Source organism: Microtus pennsylvanicus, chromosome 6, assembly GCF_037038515.1.
Source record: "Microtus pennsylvanicus isolate mMicPen1 chromosome 6, mMicPen1.hap1, whole genome shotgun sequence".
Taxonomy (NCBI): domain Eukaryota; kingdom Metazoa; phylum Chordata; class Mammalia; order Rodentia; family Cricetidae; genus Microtus; species Microtus pennsylvanicus.
This window is the reverse complement of record NC_134584.1, coordinates 87,459,378-87,481,433: the sequence shown is the minus strand read 5'-3', so window position 1 is coordinate 87,481,433 and position 22,056 is coordinate 87,459,378. Positions and strand designations below refer to the sequence as shown.

Below are 22,056 nucleotides of genomic sequence, written 5' to 3'. Positions count from 1 at the left end.
CCCATCATCCTCTTGAAGTAATTGATGCTGCCAGGAACAGATGTGTCTCACTGTCAAGAAAAGTCTAAATTCTTAGAACATTTTATATGCCATATTCTGTAGGTGTTTGAAGATTACCTATCCATCTGAAATATATCTCTGTAAATCTAGAAAACCTAACTAATATGACTATAAGTTTGACTATTATAGATGACTACTAATTTGTTTTTTATCTGTTTTTTTTATTTTATTTATTCTTTGGCAATTTCATACATAGATACAATGTATCTTGGTCATAGACACTTCCAATCCCTCTTCCCATTCCCCAACACATACCCCTCCCATCTTCATGTCTTTTTTTTTGTCTTTTTTAATTGTTTTTTTTTTGAGCTATACTTTTTTCTCTGCTCCTGTCCCTTCCTCCTCCTCCCCTCCTCTCCTTCCCATGACTCCCATGTGACTACTAATTTGTATTTCTTAGCTATATATTACATTTTAAATGAGCTGTATAAATATAATACCTTAACCAAGGGTAGAAATATACACAAAGTATAACAAAATTGACCTTAAATTTGTATCAATAAACCAAAATCCATACCAATGTAAAGTATTTGAGATTAACAGGTTTTTTTTGGATTAAAATAAATTTAATAATCTACCTTTCTAATTATTTTTATATCATAGTCCCATTTTTTAAGAAAGAGATTAAATATGACCATTAATCATTTATAATCGCTCTCCTTTAAATGAAAACAAACATTTATAAATAGTATTTTGGGAATTTGGTAGTAGTTTTCTATGTTAGCTCCTGCTTATTGGGAGCATTGGTAATGTTATGGGGATCCTGAGAAAGTTTGGGATTATGGGTAAATCTTAGCTGTACTAGTCTGTGAGGCTATATTGTCTCAGCCAGTTGCCTTGAAGCTGTTCTGGATGTTGGGTCACCTGGGCTATGATTCCCATTGGAGACTTCTCAGGGGTCTTACTTGATCAAACCATAGTCCTACCCCTCAGCCCCTTTGGTTCCTCGTCTGTCATTGCAGGGATCAGTGTCATTTGAGGACGTAGCTGTGGACTTCACGTGGCAGGAGTGGAAGAAGCTGGATGCCGCTCAGAGGACGCTCTACAGGGATGTGATGCTGGAGACCTACAGCAGCCTGGTGTTCGTGGGTGAGGCTAACCTCTGTAAACCTACTAGCTTTCTGCTTGGTGATAAGTGAGAGAACATGGCTCACTGCTCATAGTAAGTTGATAGGCATGTTAGGAGACACACTCCCATGCGTATTCATGTAGGACAGTGTGTCTTTGCGATACACTTGCTGGTGTGTAATAATCAGATGATGGTAGCTGGTGAGTCTGTCGGCTCAGATATCCTTTGCATGAGGATCATCTAAAACTTCCTGACGGCTGTTATGAAATACTCAGGTAGTTTGGCAGGTATACATTCACCAATGTACTACTGAGCACTCCAGGTTTCTCGTTCCTTCCAAAGGCACCCCAGTGGCTACACACATCTTTTTATCTGTGGCTTTCTCCTGCATCTTTTCCATACTCTAGCGACCAGTACTTGATAGCGTTGAGGTAAATTATAGCTTGTAAGCCTGACGGGAACATGACAGGTTCTGTTTCTGTGCCTGTCGCATTTTACTTATGTCCTCTGCCATTGTTGGGGAGACAGAATAAAAGCTCCGTGCATTTTTATCTATTTTGATAAATAAACGAGTTTCATCCAGCAGACAGCAAAGATGAATCTCAAGCAGCTCCTACTGAAAACTCTGAACCTCGAGGATGAGCAGACACATTCCCTCACGGAATCTGTTGCGTGATTGTGTGAGTCTTGTGAGGGGGTGTTACCAGCCCCTTCTCCTTCATAGGAGACCTAGGTATCTGCTCTCGGGTTCTCCTTACCTCATTACCACTGCTGTGGCTAAGCCTCCTGCAGCTCAGAGCACAGCTGCAGCTCTTTTCAGGCTATTCTGTCAATCACAAAACTCCCCTCCAGCTGTGTCCATGCCACCGTGCCCATGCAGGTGTGTGTACGCCACATTCTCTACCACTTCTTTTGTTGAGCATCCCCGACTTGACTATGTATCGTGGGTTATGTGAACAGTGCTACAGCAATGAGGATGGTGCAAGTTTCTCTGCAAAAATGTGTATGCTTATTCACACACATACTTAACAATGGGAGACTATTGCTATGTAGTATTTCCATATTTTGTTTCGTTTGTTTGACACAGGTCTCGTGTATGTCACACTGGATTTGTATTTCTTATATAGCACAGTTTGAATTTCTGATCTAGGAATCAAGTATGTGAGACCAGCGCTGGTTTATTCGGTACTTAGACTGAAATCAGGACTTCTTGACTACTGGACAAGTGCCCTGATGATGAGCTACTTCTCCAGTCCCTGTATTTTATTTTAAGGAAACATAAAAATGTATTTTTCTTCTTTCTTTTTTTTGGGGGGAGGGGGGTTCAAGGCAGGTTTTCTCTGTGTAGTCCTGGCTGCCCTGGAACTCACTTTGTATACCGGGCTGGGCTTGAACTCACAGGCATCCACCTGCCTCTGCCTTTCATGCATTTCTTATTATCGATATTAATTTATATTCCTGGCATCAGATTCTGAAACTTCCAATTGATTTTGTGTTTTGTTGGGAACTTGAAACCTTTGTTCACTGCATTATCACTGTCCAGGTTCAATTTTGCAGTTATTCTAATGGCCAAGTGCAAGGTCACAGTTAAGAACTCCGGGAAAATTTATGGCTGGTTCTTTTTAAAACCACTATCTCTGTCTAGGATGTCCTAAGTAGCATTTAAGTTAGATTTTTTTTTAAACTCTTTTAGAGACCAGCCACCCACCTCCCAAATAATCAGAAACTTATTCTAGTTGTGAATGTCCAGACTTAGCTTGGCTTATTTGTAGTTAGCTTTTCTTAACTCATATTATCCCACCTACCTTTTCTCTCGGGGCTTTTACCTTTCCCCATTCTATTCCATTCTTTCCTTCTTACTCCATGGCTGGTTGTGTGGCTGGGAGTCTGGGCCCCTGGAATCTTGCTCTCCTTCTCCTCTCTTGTTCCTTTCTCATCTGTGTCTTCCTCAGCCTAGATTTCTCCTTTTTATTCTCTCTACAGACCAGTCCCACCTATCCTTTCTCCTGCCTAGCTATTAGCCAGACAGCTCTTCATTAGACCAATCTGGTGTTTTAGGTAGGCAAAGTGACACAGAGTTAAACAAATGCAACATAAAAGAATGCAACTCATCTTTGCATCACCAAACAAATGTTCCACAGCACAGATGAGTATAGCACAGTTTAAATAATATTCTGCATCAAAGCTGGAAAGACAGCTTCATCTTTTTGTTTCCTCTTGTCATCTGCTTATTGAAATTTTAAAAATTATGTTACATAATTTACTGTGTATTGTGTTACTTGGGAGTAATATTCCAAAGACTAAAGAACATGAGTGTAAAACTAGCAAATTTGAATGCATTAACCATAATGCAAATCAAAAAATGGGGTTGTTGTCTTCTTTCTTCAGTGGACTTGACAGTACTCTGACGCCATGTCTGTATGGTTCCCTGTTTGCAGGGCACTGCACAGCCAAACCTGAGTTGATCATTAAGTTGGAGCATGGATTTGGGCCTTGGAGTAAAGCAGAAGCCGCAGTCTGGAACTTTCCAGGTCTGTGCATGAATACTGGATAAAGGAGATGAGCCGGAAGAGAGCTAACTGGCTGCTGGTCTTAGTGTGCTGTTTTCACCATTGCCGAGGACAGCTGAGCCTGGGAACCAGACCCATGACTTTTGCAGTCCTTAGAGAGTTCTCCCTTTCGAGCCACTTCACTGGTTTTGTTGAAGGGAAAATTTATATCTATGTATTTATATTTTCAACAAATATGTATGTGTATGTATGTGTGTGTATGTATGTGTGTGTATGTATGTATGTGTATGTATGTGTGTATGTATGTATGTGTGTGTATGTATGTGTGTATGTATGTGTGTGTATGTATGTGTGTGTATGTATGTGTGTATGTATGTGTGTATGTATGTGTGTATGTGTGTATGTATGTGTGTATATATGTATGTGTGTATGTATGTATGTGAGTATGTATGTGTGTGTGTATATATGTATGTATGTATGTGTGTATGTATGTGTGTATATAAATGTATTTATGTGTGTGTGTATGTATGTATGTATGTGGGGTTTTGTTTAATTGGTTGGTTGATTGCTTTTTCGTCTTCATGACAGGGTTTCACTGTGTAACAACACTACCTGTCCTGGATCTCACTCTGTAGGCCACGATGACTTTGAACTCACAGAGATCTTCCTGCCTCTGTCCCCTGAGTGCTGGGAATAAAGGCATTCACCACCACTGTCCAATGGAAAACAAAATACACATACACACACACACACACACACACAGAGAGAGAGAGAGAGAGAGAGAGAGAGAGAGAGAGAGAGAGAGAGAGAGAGAGAAGAGAGAGAGAGAGAGAGACTGACTTAAAAATAAGACTGAATAACAACAATAATAACAACAAGATCCTGAAAAACTTGAGAGGCTAGCTACGTTGGTGAGTTCTCCTCTTGGGTAGGAGAACCAAAGTCATAGACCTAAAAACTGCAGACGAGCATTCCTCAGTGGAGGAGGTAACAGTGTTCTGACCATTGAGTCAAGCAATGTGAATCAAGCATTGTGGCTTACTCTATAGCAGCAGCCTGGCCTTGGAGAAGAAACTGGTTACGTTTAAATCACATCTCTTGGAATTCTAAAACCAGACATCCTGTGCTCTAAGAACCTGGAAAGAAATCATCACCAGTCAGAGATGCTGTGGACACCGACAGTTCCTATGTAGAGGGTTTGTTATTTGTTTGTTTGGGTTTCCTTTGTCCAAGAGCAGCCATGGAAACTGAAAGTGCAGATGCACTGAGAGAAATGCTCACGATGCCTGAGGTGTGTAAGGTTTAACGTGTCTGACTGTGGAGGCCCGAGTCTGATACCCGAAATCATCCTTAATCGCTCTTCTTCGTCATCCGTTAAGGTCTCTTGCCAGCTCCCCCTAAGGTTCTTTTGTTGCTTTCTGATCCTATAAATCCAATGTTTAATCTAGTCTGCCTGAATTATGGAAATCTGAACTCCAGTTCTCATGCATGCATGGCCAGCACTTGCGCCGCTGCGCCATCTCTCCAGCCAGAGCTATACTCATTTATTTAAGAATTACATTGTCAGCCGGGTGGTGGTAGCGCACATCTTTAAGCCCAGCACTTGGATGGAAGGCAGAAGCAGGCAGATCTCTCTGAGTTCCGGGAGTTTCAGGACAGCCAGGGATACATAAAAAGACCCCGTCTCAAAACAAACAAACAAAAGAAAAAATAGATTGTCATATCCAATGTTGCTATAAAATTTACATGAGGGAACCAAGGGACTATATGTTTCAGTTCATAAATAATATGGTTATTCATGGATACTGATATTTTTATGTTATTTTAGATGTTCGAAAAGCACGTGTTCCAATTGAGACCATCCAGGAAAAGGAAGAGAGGCATTTGTGTGAAGAGAAAACCACCAGTAGCAATATATCTAATGAAGAAGGGGCTGAAGTAAGTAAAATTTTTATTGTGGACACAGACTACTTGTAATCTGAACATTAAGAGTGGAAATGTTTGGGGAGGTTTCCTGTACATCTTTCTCCTGTTGAAATGTACTACTTCTCCATACTAAGCCCTATACCATATAGGCTCGAAACGAGCCCAGGGATGGTAACAGAGAAACTCCTACCATATGTTGTATATCTTAGTCTCTGTAGCAAGGGGGAAAGAGCATCCTGCCATATTTGACCAGGAATATCTTTCTATACAAAGGAAATATTCAATGGAGGAACTTTATATTCAAGAGACCCCTGGCTTTTTCAGGGAATTTTTCAAATCTTTTGTTAAATAGCACTTATTGTTCAAGACACAGTTTGTTTAGGATGAAACATATCCGATGAAAAATTGAGGTTTCATGTTAAAAATAATCACACCTCACAAAACATTAGGAAGCCAAGTTAGGACAATGTGTACAATGAATAAAGCAAATTCTTCTGCCTTAAGGCACAACTAAAGGTTCAACAGAAAATACACCAAGGAGAAAAGCCAGATTCTTGTGTGGAAACATCCTGCCAAAGGCCACAGCACAAGAAGAGTCACACGTGTGGGAAACACTGTGACTGTGGGGACTGTCATGAAGCTGTCCATGGTAAGTCACCACCCACAGAACACCAGAGAACACAGACTAAAGAGAAGACCTATGAGTGCAAAGAGTGCCGGAAAGAGTTCTACCACAAGTCACATCTCTTTCGACATCAGAAAACTCATACGGGCAAGAAGCCCTTTGAATGTGACGAATGCCAAAAAGCTTTCTACCACAAGTGCCACCTCGTCCAACACCAGAGAATTCATACCGGGGAGAGGCCCTATGAGTGTAAAGAGTGTAAGAAAGCCTTCCGCCGCAAGTGGCTTCTGACTCTACATCAGAGGACTCACACAGGAGAGAAGCCTTATGGGTGTAAAGAATGCAGGAAAGCTTTCTTCTACAAGTCCCACCTCACTCGACACCAGAGAACCCATACAGGCGAGAAGCCCTACGAATGTAATGAGTGCAAGAAAGCTTTCTGGCAGAAATCAAACCTTACTGCACACCAGAGAATCCATACTGGTGAGAAGCCCTACGAATGTAAAGTGTGCAAGAACGCTTTCTACAACAAGTCAAACCTCACTCTGCATCAGCGAACTCACACGGGTGAGAAGCCCTATCAGTGTAAAGAGTGCTGGAAAGCTTTCTACAGCAAATCAAAACTCAGCCGCCATCAGGCAACTCACACAGGTAAGGAACCTTACTAATGTAAACAATGCAGAAAGCTTTTCCATGGGACTCATTTCTCTCTCAGAATCAGATTGCGTTCAAGTGAGAAGCACTGAGAGTTTAAGGGGAAGTTTGTAGTTTAAATCTGCCCTCTTTGCACCTCACTGAACTCAAGTAGGCAAGCTCTGGGAACATAAAGAATGTGTTAAATGTTTCTACTGTATCTCTGGTCTCTCTTCCTGAGTGACTCATATGAGAAACCCTAGGCCCTAGGTATTGCATAAAACCTGTTGTGTACTGTTGGTCCTCACTTGAAGTCAGAGATTGCATGCAGGTGAGACTGGTGAATGTAAAGAATGTTTGAAAATGTTCTTCCACAAGCCAGGTCTTAACTCTAGGGAACACATACTGGTGCAACTTCCTAGGACTGTAAATGGCGTCTTTCTGCATATTCAATGCATACATGTGAAATACCATTTGAATTGAAGGACTGTAAGAACGGTTGTATAATTAATGGAGCCTCAGTTGATTTGACTTCAAGATATACAAGGAGGTTAGTAGCCCTGTGAATTTAATGATTACAAGGTTTTCTAATATGAAACATTGTCGCAGTTATTAAAAGCTCACACAGATGGGGGATTCTCTAAGTAAAAACCAGAAAACACCCAGAAGAATTCAGACCTCAAACTATGTGAGTATACATCGAGTATATACAGACGTGAGAGTAAGTGTACAGCAGATCATTTACCCGGTTCATACTGGGTCACTTGCTTTTCACCTTGCCCATTTTGGGTGCTGGCGCACAAGTTCAGGGCAGTGTCGGTCTCTAAAGCTTGTGGGAGGGAGCATTAGAGCACAGGGCTGTGAGAATTCCATAGAAAGTGGTTGATGAGGGGCCTCCGAGTCCCAGGTGGTGGTGGAGGGACCTTGCATTCCAGAAAATGGATGTGTGAACTTTAGAACTTGCGTGAGGTGGGGACGAGAGGCCCTTTTAGTTAACTTTTATGCACCATACTAGTATTAGCTTGGAGACCATAGCCTTGGTCCTGTTTGTAGAATCAGCTATGAGGATGGAGAAAAATACAGCTGCAAGTGGGAATGACCTGTTTGGTGTCTGTCTAGATTCTAACAAATGTGTATCGTCGGTTACTCATCTGTCAGCATAAAAACTACAAAAATGATAAAGTATTTATGATGTGGAAAACTATGCTTCATCGTTACCTCACTGCATCAGAATTTATATTATTCTATAAATATAAGGATTTTAGAGTAGGCATCTAGCCACTCATATGTTAGCAAGCATCAAATCACCTATTAAAGTGAAGAATCATGGCCACCGAGTTGGCTCAGGTAAACAAGCTTACTGTCTGTCATGCAAATTCTAGTTGGTCGCCGGGCAGTGGTGGCGCACGCCTTTAATCTCAGCACTCGGGAGGCAGAGGCAAGCGGATCTCCTAGAGTTCTAGGCCAGCCTGGTCTACAAGAGCTAGTGCCAGGACAGGCTCCAAAGCTACAGAGAAACCCTGTCTCGAAAAAAAAAAAAGATTCTAGTTGGTCTTAATAAAAACCCAGAGTCAGCTATCAGGGGTGAAAGCTGGAAGATCAGAGGAGCAGAGCAGCCAGTCACTAGTTCTTACCTCTGCTGAATCCTCAGATCAAAGGGTAATCCTGTCCCTAAGAATCCTCAGACTGAATGCTGGCTCTATAAAATCTCAAACTGAATGCTCAGACTGATTGCACTGAGCTCCTGTCTCCTTCCACTTTACATTCCTCTCTCTGCCCAGCCCTATATCACTCCTGTCTCCACCTCCTTAGTGCTGGGATTAATGGCGTGTGATCCCAAGTGTTGGGATCACCTTTGTGTGAGCTCTCGCAGCATGAATAATAAAAACCCAGAGAAAGAAATTGGGACTCAACCAGAAAGTCTGAAAACCAGGGCAGCCAAGCCACTGGAGAAGTCTTACCTCCACCAAGACTGGGTGACTGCAAACTAACCAGCTAAGCCTCTCTGGCTCCTCCCATTTTATATTCCCTTTAGTGCTAGGATTAAAGGCATAGGTCACCACCACCTGGGTTTGTTTCTGCATTGCAAATCAGTAACTATGTTGAGAGGTTCTTTAAAATCCCTTAGTACCATAAGAATAGCATATAATTCTGAGTTGGACAGAATCATAAGGGTTTTGTTCCACTTTACTTAAATTTTCTGGTTTTTAATCTGCCTTTCCTGATTTGCTTGCATTAATATAGAATGTAGTATAGTTATCAGTGTGTCCCATACAATGTGAGCAAGGATCCAATTCATTCTCTTTATAAGTCGAATTCTCTTGTTTTTGGAATAGTTATTGTTAATCTCTCCCCGCCCCCAAAAAAAGAGCTTGCTACAAGCTCTTTGCCAGGGTTCACTTTCTTCCCATAATTTGTTAATTTCATCATTATTAAACAGTACTCTAATTTCTGCTAATTAATGAAGTCTCAATTTTTCTTTTAGAATTAACTCAGAGACTTTTTCCACATAAGTTTTTAATTTTTTGCTCAGTTTGTAGTGAAAAGATACATTCTAAAATAATATCTTCCCTCTGCATTAAAATTCCTCTAGGGACCGGGTAGTGGTGGTGCATGCCTTTAATCCTAGCACTTGGGAGACAGAGGCAGGTGGATCTATGTAAATTCAAGCCCAGCCTGGTCTATGAAGTGAGTTCCTGGACAACCAGAGCTGTTACAGAGAGATCCTGAAATTACCTGGTGCTAGTGAGAAGGAAACATGGAAAACGCAAGTGCACAGGTCTGGGGAAGTCGGTGTGCAGAGAGAGAGAGGAAGATGGCGCGTTCAGCTTTTAAAAGCTTCCTAGCGTATGCATATAGGGGCTTGATGTGGCTATGTCATACACAGATGACGAGCTCACATATATGCACAAGGTCTTAGCTGAGTCATGCGTAGATGATGTAATCCATGCAGCACGTGGGTCACGCGAGGCTCTTAGCATCCCCAGGAGCCACTAGGCACTTCTGCTTGAGGGCTTGTCGGCACATACATGGCCCCTAGAACCCAGAAGTATCAGCCTTATGTGGCTGAAATCTATCTCAAAAAACAACAAAACACAACAAAACAAAAAATTCCTGTAGGGGAATATTTGGAGAGTACTATGACCAGAATGCAGTTAAGATTTGAATCTACATGATCCACATCTGTCTTCTGTAATTTCTCTTCAATCAAAGTCAATTCTCTTTCAGTTTCAGCTGATAATTCCCTGGGACTTTTAGGCCCTTGTTGCCATCTAAGGTTTTGTTTAAATGAATTAGTTCATCAGGTTTTATCCCAATAGTGAGCTGTAACTGGGAAATGTCTTCTAGCAATCTTTGGAAGTCATTAAGAGTTTGCAGTCAATCTCTCCTAATTTGCACCTTTTGGGTCTAATTTTCTGTAATCCAAATTTATAGCAGGAGTCCAGTTAGCTATAACAGAGCCTCTGCCATTTGGCAATTTCTGTAAGGGTATATCAAGGTTGGCTATCTGAAAATCCTATACTGTTCCCCTCTATATAATGCAATCCTGAAACTGGCTCTCCATTAACTTCTTCTGTCTGGGTTTGAACCTCTCTGTGATCTGTTTTATTAGATTTTTCCAAGTCCTGCATCTTAGCACTCAGATTAATCAACTTTTTGGTGATATGACAAAAACTATAACGCTGACAATATTTACAATTGATGTTCCATAAATCCCATCTAAATTAGATGTCCTCTCCTTTAATTGATCCGTTTTTAAACTGTCTAACATATTATCATACAGAGACCCAAACTCCTCTATTATAACATATTATCATACAGAGACCCAAACTCCTCTATTATAACATATTTTCATACAGAGACCCAAACTCCTCTATTATAACATATTATCATACAGAGACCCAAACTCCTCTATTATAACATATTATCATACAGAGACCCAAACTCCTCTATTATAACATATTATCATACAGAGACCCAAACTCCTCTATTATAATAGTTTTTCTCATTTTTTAATGTGTTGGGGGATACTCTCTGTTTTAACTAATTCCTCCCTTTAAGAATTCCCAATTATCTTACCAAATTTACCAACAATGTTGATGAAGATATGAGGCTGATTTCAAGGCAGCGACCGAGTTTATCAGCAGACCAAGAAGGGGGTTCAGGAGAGCCTGCAACCCACAGTGGAGAGGTGGCGCTGGAGCCCACGTGCAGCCCCAGTCTGTTGGTGGTGCCTCAGGCAAATGGCTTTTTCATGAATTCATACCCCAAATGTTGGGTGCCAATTGTAACACAAATAATAAAAACCCAGAGACAGAAATTGGGGTTCAACCTAAAAACCAGAAAAACAAGGCAGCCAAGCTACTGGAGAAGTCTCACCTCTACCAAGACTGGGTGCAAACTAACCAGCTAAGCCCCTCTCTCCTCCCATCTTATATTCCTTCTAGTGCTGGGATTAAAGATGTAGGTCACCAACGCCTGGGTTTGTTTCTGCATTGATCTTGTGTAGCCCAGGGTAGCCTTGAACTCACAGAGCTCTATCTGCCTCTCTCTCACAAATCCTGGGATTAAAGGTGTGTCACCATTACCTGACCTCTACTGGCTTTACCTTTGCCTCTGATATCCAGGCAAGATTTGTTTATGAAAATACAGATAATATACCATTATAAGCTCTGTTTCTCTTTTAGACAGATTCAATCTCAGGTAGCACAAGGTGGCCTTGAACTCACTGAGATCTGTCTGCCTCTGTCTCCCACGTGCTGGGATTAAAAGTATGTGACACCATTGCTTGGCATCTATGACTAATTAGTGGCTTAGCTCCACGTTCTGATATCCAGTCAAGTTTTATCTGTTAGATCCCAAACAAAATATCAGTATAGCTGTCAAGATTGACAACATAAATGAATCTCCTGGGCCTCTGTGTCAGAAGATAGGCAGCCCACATAAGTTGCCGTTTAGCCTCTATGTGCACACTGTGGTACATGCACGCTCACATACCTGTGCATCTACTACATAAATCAAAATGAAGAAGAGAAAGAAAGGAAATGCATTTGAAGCGATAGTGTTTATTTTTCTGGACATTTACCCAGTTAAAGTTTACTTACCAAATTTGTGTTGCTTGTCTCTTTTATATTAAAATTTCCATACCAGTGATGACCAATGGGGTGACCACCTGAGTTCAATCCTCAGGACCCATGTGTAAGGAGAAAACTACTTCTTCACATGTACATCATAGTATGGGCATCCATGCATTTAACACACTTATTCAACATAATGATATTCTATTATTTGTAGAGCAATCATGTAAGAAATTGCACCGAATTTAGAATATGTCATTAGGCAATTTTAGCTTGCCCCCCTCCCAAGTCAACCAGTGGTGGTTGTGTTTGCCTTTAGTCCCAGCTCTTGGGAGGCAGAGGCAGGTGGAGCTCTTATTTTAAGGCCAGCCTGGTCTACAAAGGGACTTCCAGGACAACCAGGGCTACACAGAGAAACTGCTGCCATTGCTAGTGATTCATTTTTAAGTACAGTATCTATCTAAAGCCCCATTGTTTGGTACTAAACATTGTAGTCAGAGCTATTCTAGTATTCATGTTCCTCCTGATGAGACCTGCCAGCGACCAGTGCCCATACAATTCAAGATGAAACAGACCAGGGGACTCAAAGCTGAGCTGCTCAGAAGTGCCTTTACTGACATTCTGTGACACTTATTCTGGATAGCAGGCAGACGTGGTGCTGAAGCCGGTAGCTGAGAGCTTACATTCTTATCTGCAAGCAAGAGGCACAGAGAGAACACTAACTGGGAATAATGTGAGCTTTTGAAACTTCAAAGCCCACCCCCAGTGACACACCTTCTCCAACAAGGTCACACCTCTTAATCCTTCCCAAATAGTTCAATTGAGCAGAGACCACATATTCAAACATAGAAGCCTATTGGGGCCATTCTTATTCAAACCAACACAAATATTTTTTGTATACACAGCTGTGGCTATTTTAAGCAGGCATAGCTGGATTTTCATTGTTTTTATTTCTTGAGGCAGTGTTTCCTCTGTGTAGCCCTGACTGTCGTAGAACTTGCTCTGTAGACCAGACAGGCCTTGAACTCACAGAGATCCGCCTGATTCTGCCTTCTGAGTGCTGGGATTAAAGGAATGCACCACCACTGCTAGGCTACAGCTGAAGTTATTAATGAGAGATTTTTAAGCAGGATTTTTTTTCTTGACTATGAACATATATCATTAACTGTTGTTTTAAGCACACAGCATCTTCCTTAGGTTTTTGTTTGTTTGTTTCTCCCTGTCACAGAATCAGGGGTCAGCCTGACCCAGGACAGGGACTAGGAAGTCCACTTTGAGATAATCATGCTTGGGTCTTGAGTGTGCAGACCAGATCCTGTCTCAGATGCAGCTTTTCAGTGAGCTGATAATACCAGACACCTAAAGAATTTAGGAAGCAGTACCACCGGTGTCTTTATGAATGAAAGAAGGAACAGAAGCAGATGTATCCAGGCTTGGTAAGGCATAAACTAAGGTGTGGTAAGCTTTCTCATCGTCCTTTATTTGGACCCTCAGCCCCCAAATAATGACACTGAGACCTAGCATTGGCTATGAATGCTTGGCCTTAGCCTTGACTTGCACAGAACTAGCTCTTCTAACTTAAATTAACCTGTTTCTATTGATCTGCTGATTGCCATGTGGCTCTTTATCTCTTCTCCATTGCATACATTCAACTACCTCCATGTCTCACTGGTGAAAAACACATGCCTAGATTCATTCCTTCAGTTCCTCTCTCTGCCTGAAAGTCCTGCCTAACCCCTCCTGCCTAGCTGTTGACTGTTCAGCTTTTTATTAAACCAATCACAACAACACATCTTTACACAGCGTAAAAATATCCCACAGCACAAAGGCAAAGCACAGGCGTAATGCAAAGAGTCCCAAGAACACAAATAACCGATCTTAGTGGAAACAGGCTTGGAGACAAATGTCATCATGGGCACAGGCTCCTGTGTAAGCTTCTCAATTGCCCTTAGCTGTTGGAACTGTGGATACAGTCTGTTGACATTCTCTGCTAGTATTGTCAAAGGCCAGCATTTCTAATAATATCTCTCTAAGATCAGGTTGAGAAACAGTCTCTTCATGCTGCCAAGTCCTGAAATGAAGGGATTCAGCACGTTCAAACAAGTCCTACTGTAGTAATTAGTTCTATTGCTCTGAAGAAACACCACGATTATGGCAGCTCTTATAAAGGAAAGCATTTAAAACTTTAATTGAGGAGGTGGCTTACAGTTCAGTGTTTCAGTCCATTATCATCATGGCAGGGAGCATAGCCGCTTGCAGGCAGACGTGGTGCTGGCTACATCTTGATCCAAAGGCAACAGGAGATGGACTGAGACAGTAGGGGGTGTCCTGAGCATAGAAAACCTCAAATCCTGTCCCCACAGTGACACACTTCCTTCTACAAGGCCATACAAACATACACACTCCAACAAAGCCACACCTTCTAATAGTGCCACTTCCTATGACATTTAGGGGACCAGTTACATTCAAACTACTATACCTGGCCAGCTTGCCCCAGTCATGGGAGATCCATTGCTCTGTTTCAGCTATCCCTCTCAGCAATCCCATCATACTTGAATATGTAAGTCTGTAATAAAAGGATGTGGCTTGTTTAAAATTCCTAAGTATTTTATAGGGTATAGGCTTCTATTCTGCATGTATTCCTCCTGAGGAAAATTATCAACTCTCAGTTTAAAGGGCTAGAAGTCACCAGGGCCACAGGAGAGGAGGTTAGGTGTGCCTCCAAACCCCCCTTACCTTTGAGTTTACCAATTCCCTGGGCTGATGCAGGAGCACAGGGATGCAAAGGAGCAGCTAGCAGGGAACTTTTCATCTCTGAATCATCAAAAGAGGCAGAAGACTGGAAAGTAGGAAGAGCCAAGGGATTAGGATGGGGCTCATGTGTGCATCTTTTCTCTCTCTATCTGAAGGGGTTAGCTGTCCCATTTTGTCTCCTTGTACAAGGATCACTTGCAGTGGCTGAATACTTCCATCCAAACATTAGAAGGAGACCAGACATTTAAGGGGCTCACTACGCCCTGCCGATTAGCCTGAAACAGCACAAATACCTTCCTAATGCTTTCTGGACAATGTTCCCTGTGCTGGACGCCAATCACAGTATTTGTCTATATAACGAAGGTCACAGAAATCTTGTTTTTGTACTTTTGATGAAAAAGAAACTTGCCTGGTGGTGGTGTACACCTTTAGTCCCAGCACTCAGGAGATAGAGGCAGGCAGATCTCTGAGTTCTGAGTTCTTCAAGTTCAGCCTGGTCTGCAGAGTAAGTTCTAGGACAGCCAGCCAGGGCTATACAGAGAAACTCTGTCTTGAAAAACAAAACAAAACAAAAAAAGAAAGAAAAAAGTCAAAGAAAGAGGAAGAAAAAATAGTAAAATTGATGCTAGAAATGACGTGTTAATAGACATGCTTAGGAGACAGTAAGTCATACAAGTAGAATTTAGCTAGAGGAAAACTGCCCCCCAAATACTCCGAAGGTTAGTTTGCCAACCAAGCCTGTCAGAAATAAGGGAACTATAGGATGCTAGGGGGTGGATGTTTGTTTAGCAGGGCTGAGCAGCCATTGTACTCTATTCCCAAGACTAAAGAAACAGCTCTGTCTTAAATTCAGCCATTAGACCCTGATTACCATTCCCAAAGATTCTGAAGGGCATCTCTGGGAGGCAGCATAGGCTCACAACTGTGCCATTAAGTCTCCTGTTCTCTTATCAGAAAAGCATAATTCTTCCAGGTAGACAAGATGACCCTTGGTAACAACTATTTCAGAAAAAAAAAATTAAGCCAGGCCATGGTGGTGCAAACCTTTAATCCAAGCACTCGAGAGGCAGGGGCAGGTGGAGCTATGTGAGTTCGAGACCAGCCTGGTCTACAAGAGCTAGTTCCAGGACAGGCTCCAAAGCTACAAAGAAACCCTGTCTTGAAAAAACAAACAAAAAAATCCATAAAGGACAACACTGGCATGCTTAAAACAATCCTGGGAAATACAGAAGATCCATGCTGTGTAAATGTCCTGTCTGCCTAAGTGGTCAAGCTTGCAGTCTCCTGTCTCTGTTTATTTTGAAGTTTGGCCTGGGACCAAAACAGACTTATGGGTGACAGTGTTCGTGGAATACATAATCCTGAAGTATATGTACACTAGTAAATTCTTTTGTTCGTGTCCAACTCTCCTTAGGCATTAGCCCAGCTAAACAAACACTATCATAGAGCTTTTCCTTAAATAAATTGTTCCTCACTGGCTTAATGAGTTAACAGAAGTGGTTGCTGACGTCTGTGCTGCTGTACCCGCCGTGGCTCTTATGATGGAACAATTGATGGAAGCAGTGAGGGCTTTCCATTACAGTTGACTTTGCCTGAGATCAAATGCCTTTGTTTGGAATGGATGATGGTGAGCCCTCAGGGATCCTGTCTACACCTTTGCATGTCCTAACCCAGAAGCACAATTAAGATAAAAGTTAAAGTATTTAGTTAAAAGGCACACCTTTTAAGACTTAATGTGGCTGGCTAAAGTGTCCACTGTCAGAGCTCTGATCAGGAAGGTCCCAGAGTCCCCCAAACAGTAAGGGCTACTGTCACTGCTATGACATGTACACCAGAACTATGTGGTGAAACCCAGTTGCTGAAGATGACACACGCTTTGGTTGCAGAACTCAGGAAAATAAAAGTGTGATGGAACTGGGTAGTGCCCGCAGGCTCCATGCTGGCTGCGTGGCTGTGTGCTAGGCAAGGTGCCTGCTAGTGCCCAGGTGGCGTGACAGCTTTCTGATTGGATTTTAGGGCTACCCCGCAGGCAGGAACTCTTGTCCGCTACTGTAAGCCGGGGGTAAAGCCCATGGGTAAGGAGTCACAGGTCTCTGTGGGCAAACGACTGCTATTGTTTTGTTGAGTGGGTGTGACCTTATCAAACTGTCTCCTGCATATTTGTGCTTTGCCCATAGGTCACTGCTTCTGTCAACTCCAATCCGCCATGGGAGGAAACTTCCTCTTTACAGTGGTGTACCACAAAGCCTCATAACCACCTGAACTCCTGAGACTAAGTGACTATTGTGACATTCTGATCCAATGCTCAATCTCAGATGGAGGAAAATAATCAAACATCTATGTCATCCATCTAAGCCTCAGGGAATGTTCTGGAAGAGGTGGCTTGAAAGAATGTAAGAGCTGTAGGAAGGTTGGAGGTTTTTTTGTTTTTTTTTTTTTTTATCAATATCCTCTAAATTGAAACATTTCCATCCTGGAGGGAGGCTCCTTAGTACTCAGGAAATAAACTCACAATTGTCAAGAAGTCCCTGAAACTTATTAGATTCACCAGGTCCAATTCTCCCAAGGTGTTATAGGCAGTATCAAACACTAAGGCTAGGAGGTTGAGCAGTTGAGCTGTCTGGAGGAAACTGATCTGATAAGCTGGTTGCGGGTTACTCAGAAAAATCTGGGGCTGTAGCTTTTGTGAGTTATCCCCTATGCTGGTACGGTCTTGCCAGGGGCACATCTGCCTTTGAGTTGCCCATGCTTATGTAAGTCACTCGTTGCTCAGGCTTCTGTAAGTTACCCTCATTTATTCATCAAGCTGGACTTTGGTCTGTTGTTAGTGCACTGCCTAGGGTGAATGGATGTTTGTTTTGTGTCTTCCCAGGAAAAATCAAAAACAGCGTGTGAAGATGAACCCGCTGAACCTGAACCTGAACCTGAACCTGAACTGCATCAGAATCTGCCCACAGTCTGGAGAAGGTGTCAACACCCTACTGATCACATCATTGCTAGAGAGATGTCAGTATATGTCTTAGGGTTTCTCTTGCTGTGAAGAGACACCATGACCAGAGGAAGACATTTGATGGGGTGGCTTACAGTTTCAAAGGTTTAGTCCATTATCTCCATGGTGGGACATGATGGCGAGCAAGTAGGCATGGTGCTGTAGTTGAGAATCCTGCATCTTGATTGGCAGGGAAGAGGAAGTGAACTGAAGCACTGGATGAGGCTTGAGCACATATGAGACCTCAAAACCTACCACACTGTGATGCACGTCCTCCAACAAAGCCACACCTACTCCAACAATGACACACCTCCTGATAATGCCTCTCCCTCTGAGCTTATGGGAACAAATTACATTCCAACTACCACAGTATATAACATATACTCATTCCAAATTAGTTTATTAAATAGTCAGCACCATGTTTTACCAGTAAATAATTAGTAGCAGCTCATGTTTTGTTTAAAGTTCCTTCATTTTCTCCTAACACAGTAGCCATGTTTTAAAGTATTAACTCTTCTCATTAGTTCTTTTTATGCTCACCTCTCTATCTATCTATCTATCTATCTCTCCATCTGTTCCTGTCACTGAGTCAGAGGGACAGCCTGAGTCATGGAGCTTGGAAAGAAACCTGAGACAAGCGTGCTTGGCTCTGAAGTAGTTGGTCCAATCCCATCTGAGAGTCAGCCTTTCAGAGAACTGAGACAGCATGTGCCTGTATACTTTTTAAATATTATCTGTGCCCAAAGGGCATTTAAAAGAAACATCTAAGAACCCAGAAAGTGATGACATCTGTATCTTTACAATTAAAAGGTATAAACAAAAGCAAGAATGTTCATGCTTGGTAAGGCAGAATCCAAGGCAGACAACAGGCATAAGGCAAGGAGGCCCAAGAACATGAAGGCTGTCCTATATCAGAGCCAGCAGGCTTGTAGACTCAATGCTGCTGCAGGCTCCTATGAGTGGGCCGGTATCTCAATGGCTATTGCCTGAAGGAGCTCCCGCATAATCTTCTCAAATGCCTTTAGCTGTTTGAACTGTGGGCAGGGTCTGTTGACATTCTCTGCTAACGTTGTCAAAGGCCAACATTTCTATAATATCTGAGATCAGATTGAAAACCCACCTTTTCATATCACCAAATCCTGAAATGAAGGAATTCAGCAGGTTTAAACAAGTTCTGGCCAACTAGCCCCAGTCATGGGGGATCAGTTGCTGCATTTCAGCTATCCCTCTTAACAATCCCATCATACATGAAGCTGTAGCTCTGTAAGTGGAGATGGCTTGTTTAAAATCACTAAGGACCTAAGACACAATAGGCTTCTATTCTGCCCACATTCCCCTCTTAGAAAAATTACCACCAACTCTGAGTCTAAAGGGTTAGAAATGTACCGGTATTTCAAAGTGCCACAGATAGGTATGGCTCAAGATCCTCTTGCTTTTGAGCTAACTGAGTCCTAGGGTTAGTGCAGAAACACCAACTGTAGGGATGCAGAGGAATGGATGGTTAGCAGAGAACTTTTTACCTTTTGAATGATCAACAGAGTCAGAAGACTGATCAAGGGAGCCAAAGGAGGAAGGCAGGGCTCCACTCATTGTCTCATTTCCTTCTGAAGGAGCTATCCGCCCTGTGGTGTCTCCTTGTGCCAATAGGGCAGTAGCCATTCGCAATGGCCAGATAGTAAGGTGAAAAAAACCACAAGGACAAGACATTGAATGGGATCCCCTAGATTTGCTGAGGAGCCTGTCTGCAAACATAAACACCTTCCCATTGCTTCCTGGGCAATGCTCCTGTAACAGAAGTAACAGTATTTGTCTCTATATTCTGACAGGTCATAGAAATCTCGTTTTTGTACTTTCTCCTGAAATGCTTTTACCATTGCTTACCATATGCACATATGGCCTGCCCTTTGCTCTGGCATCCAGGAGTGGGACCCTAGCATGCTTTATAATTTTGTTTATACTTTCTTGTTGAATTTTTTAAAAGTTCCCATGTTTTAGTTTCATTCCTTTAACCAAGAAATTCAAACTCTTAAACTATTACACTTACTATTTTGCTATTTGCTTTACCATGAATTTTCTATTTTAAAATTATTAAGAATTTGTGTATAAAAATCAGATCTAAATCAATAAGGATAATATAACCCATTTATGGGAGGCTACTATGTCAAAACTTAAATTCAAATTATGTCCAAATTAGTTAAAATTCTGGAGCTTGGGTATGTCACGAGCAATGCCCATGCGTCAAAATAACTTCCTCACAAAGCATCGTATTTGATGTCATCGAGTATATTAAAGAATTTGAGCTATGATAGAGCTGAGGGATTTGTGCATTTCACAGAGACTGACCTAGCACGCCAGAGGTCCTGGATCTGATCCCCTTGGCTATACACCCATAGCATGGGTGGGGTTGGAGGCATACCTCTAGTCAGCATTTCAGAGGCTGAAGCAGGAGTGTTGCGGGAGGTCCTCCCACTCCTCCAGCCTATCGTCGCTGAGATACCAGCCCCTTGGGGCGTGGTCTCTCTCCCTTTAAAAAAGCAGCCACTTCCCTCTCCTCTCTCTCTTCACTTCCTGCTCCGCCGGTGACTTGACTTCCTTCCTGGTTACGCAGAGGGCTGAAAGTGATCTGTAAGTTTTTTCCCCTTTAAATAAATATCACCCTATTAATCATAATCCCAAATTGGCATTGTTTGTGACTTACGCCTTCATTTGGCGCCCAACGTTTGGTTTTAGAACCTCTCCCGGCTCGCAGCCGCGAGTTCGGCTTGGCGGCCGGAAGTTCGGCTTGGCGGCTGCAAGTTCGGCTTGGCGGGCGCTTGTTCGGCTTGGCGGGAGCCCTTGCTTCCTCAGCTGCTGCCTGTGGATTTAAACTCCACAGGCCCGCGTAGTCTCTGCCCGCCTGGTTTGCTCTTTTCTGAGTCGTTTTCAAATCTCCCTTGCAAGCACAGCTCTTAAGTGGCGCGAACCAGAGCACGCGGTTGCTGAAAGCTGCAACCCCTCAGGGTGACTCTGTCACGTGGAGGCATAAGTAGCTTCCAGATTGCTCTTCTCTACCCCTGGATTCTAGGTTTCTGGTTCCATCTCTGGAATTGATTTAATTACATTTACTTTGTTGAGCAACTTACATTTTCCAGTTTTTAACAAATACTAGGCGGACTCTGAAACAGGACCGTGTTTTCGTCGAGACTTGGCAACAGCGCCACCTGCTGGATAATAGGTAATATGGCAGTTCCCGTTTCCAACGCGAATTTTACTGTTCTGGTTACCAATACAATGGGTTATATCATGCAAGGTTTATATGACTATGGGGATAACTTAATTTACTGGTTACTAGGTTTCAGTATTCTTTTGAATATTCTATCATTTAGGAAGATCATGGCACTCCTAAGAACCATACAATCTTTACTAGAAACTCATGCAGGTCAGGAGATTCAGGATTCAAAAGAGACAATAATAAAGACAATAATAAGAAGACTTGAAATGATTGAAGAAATGATTGGAGCTGGTGAACAGAGTAATAAGGCACAAGGACAGGATACAATGCCAACACCAGCTATTAGAACTGGCTTACCAAAGGTTTTAGCAGCATACCCTATACTTAATTCTGACAAAGCGTCAACTTCTAAAGGCTCAAAGGGAGTCAGAGAAGCTAGATGGACGCCAATAGCAATGAATGATCTAAAAGAAATTAAGCAAGCTATTGTTAATTTTGGCTTGCACTCTGCATACGTAAAGGAAATGATAAGGACTTGGGCTTCTAATGCTAGAGCTACCCCCCATGATTTCCATCAGTTAGTGTCTGCAGTTTTAGATAATGGACCTTCCTTGATGTTTGGAATTTATTTTAGAGAAGAATCCAAACATATGGAACAGCAAGGAAGAGCAAAAGGTATTGAGGTTTCCCAAGATCAAATTCTTGGTGCAGGAGAATATGCTGATCCACAGGTCCAAGCTCTTTATGATGATGAAGTACTGTGTCTATGTCACCAAGCAGCTTTAAATGCTTGGAATAGGATACAAGATCCAGCAAAAAGGGTTGAATCATATACCAGAATTAGGCAGGGACAGAGAGAACCCTTTATTGACTTTTTGCAAAGATTAATTAAGGCTCTGGACATAGGGGTAACAGACCCAGAAGCTAGACGAATACTTCTTGAATCTCTAGCTTTTGAGAATGCAAACATAGAATGCAAAAAGATAATTGGGCCTTTAAAGTCTAGATCAGCACCTATGGATGAATGGATTCAGCATACGATGAATGTTGAGACGTTTAGCTATAACGATGAATCTTGGGTAGGAGAAGCGATTTCCACAGCAATGAGGAGACATCAAACTGCCAGGTGTTTTAATTGTGGTAAATTAGGACATCTGAAAAGGGATTGCAGGCACAGAATTTCTAGGAATATTATCTCCTC

The 22,056-nt window shown here is 42.2% G+C and overlaps 1 protein-coding gene across 3 annotated transcripts in view; it reads left to right on the top strand.

Moving 5' to 3' along the window:
- The window catches only part of LOC142852217 (uncharacterized), a 33,424-nt gene that overhangs the window by 3,547 nt on the left and 7,821 nt on the right, over positions 1-22,056 (top strand). The window contains exons 2-7 of one of the 3 annotated variants that reach the window (XM_075976761.1): positions 1,023-1,149; positions 3,568-3,660; positions 5,468-5,577; positions 6,070-6,841; positions 16,833-17,048; positions 17,528-20,092. In XM_075976761.1, the coding sequence (XP_075832876.1) occupies positions 1,023-1,149; positions 3,568-3,660; positions 5,468-5,577; positions 6,070-6,841; positions 16,833-16,909 (1,179 nt within the window). In that variant the 3' untranslated portion in view covers positions 16,910-17,048; positions 17,528-20,092. Of the gene's footprint in view, positions 1-1,022; positions 1,150-3,567; positions 3,661-5,467; positions 5,578-6,069; positions 6,842-16,832; positions 17,049-17,527; positions 20,093-22,056 lie in introns of those variants that run through there. The other 2 variants (XM_075976763.1, XM_075976762.1) reach the window with 2 other exon arrangements.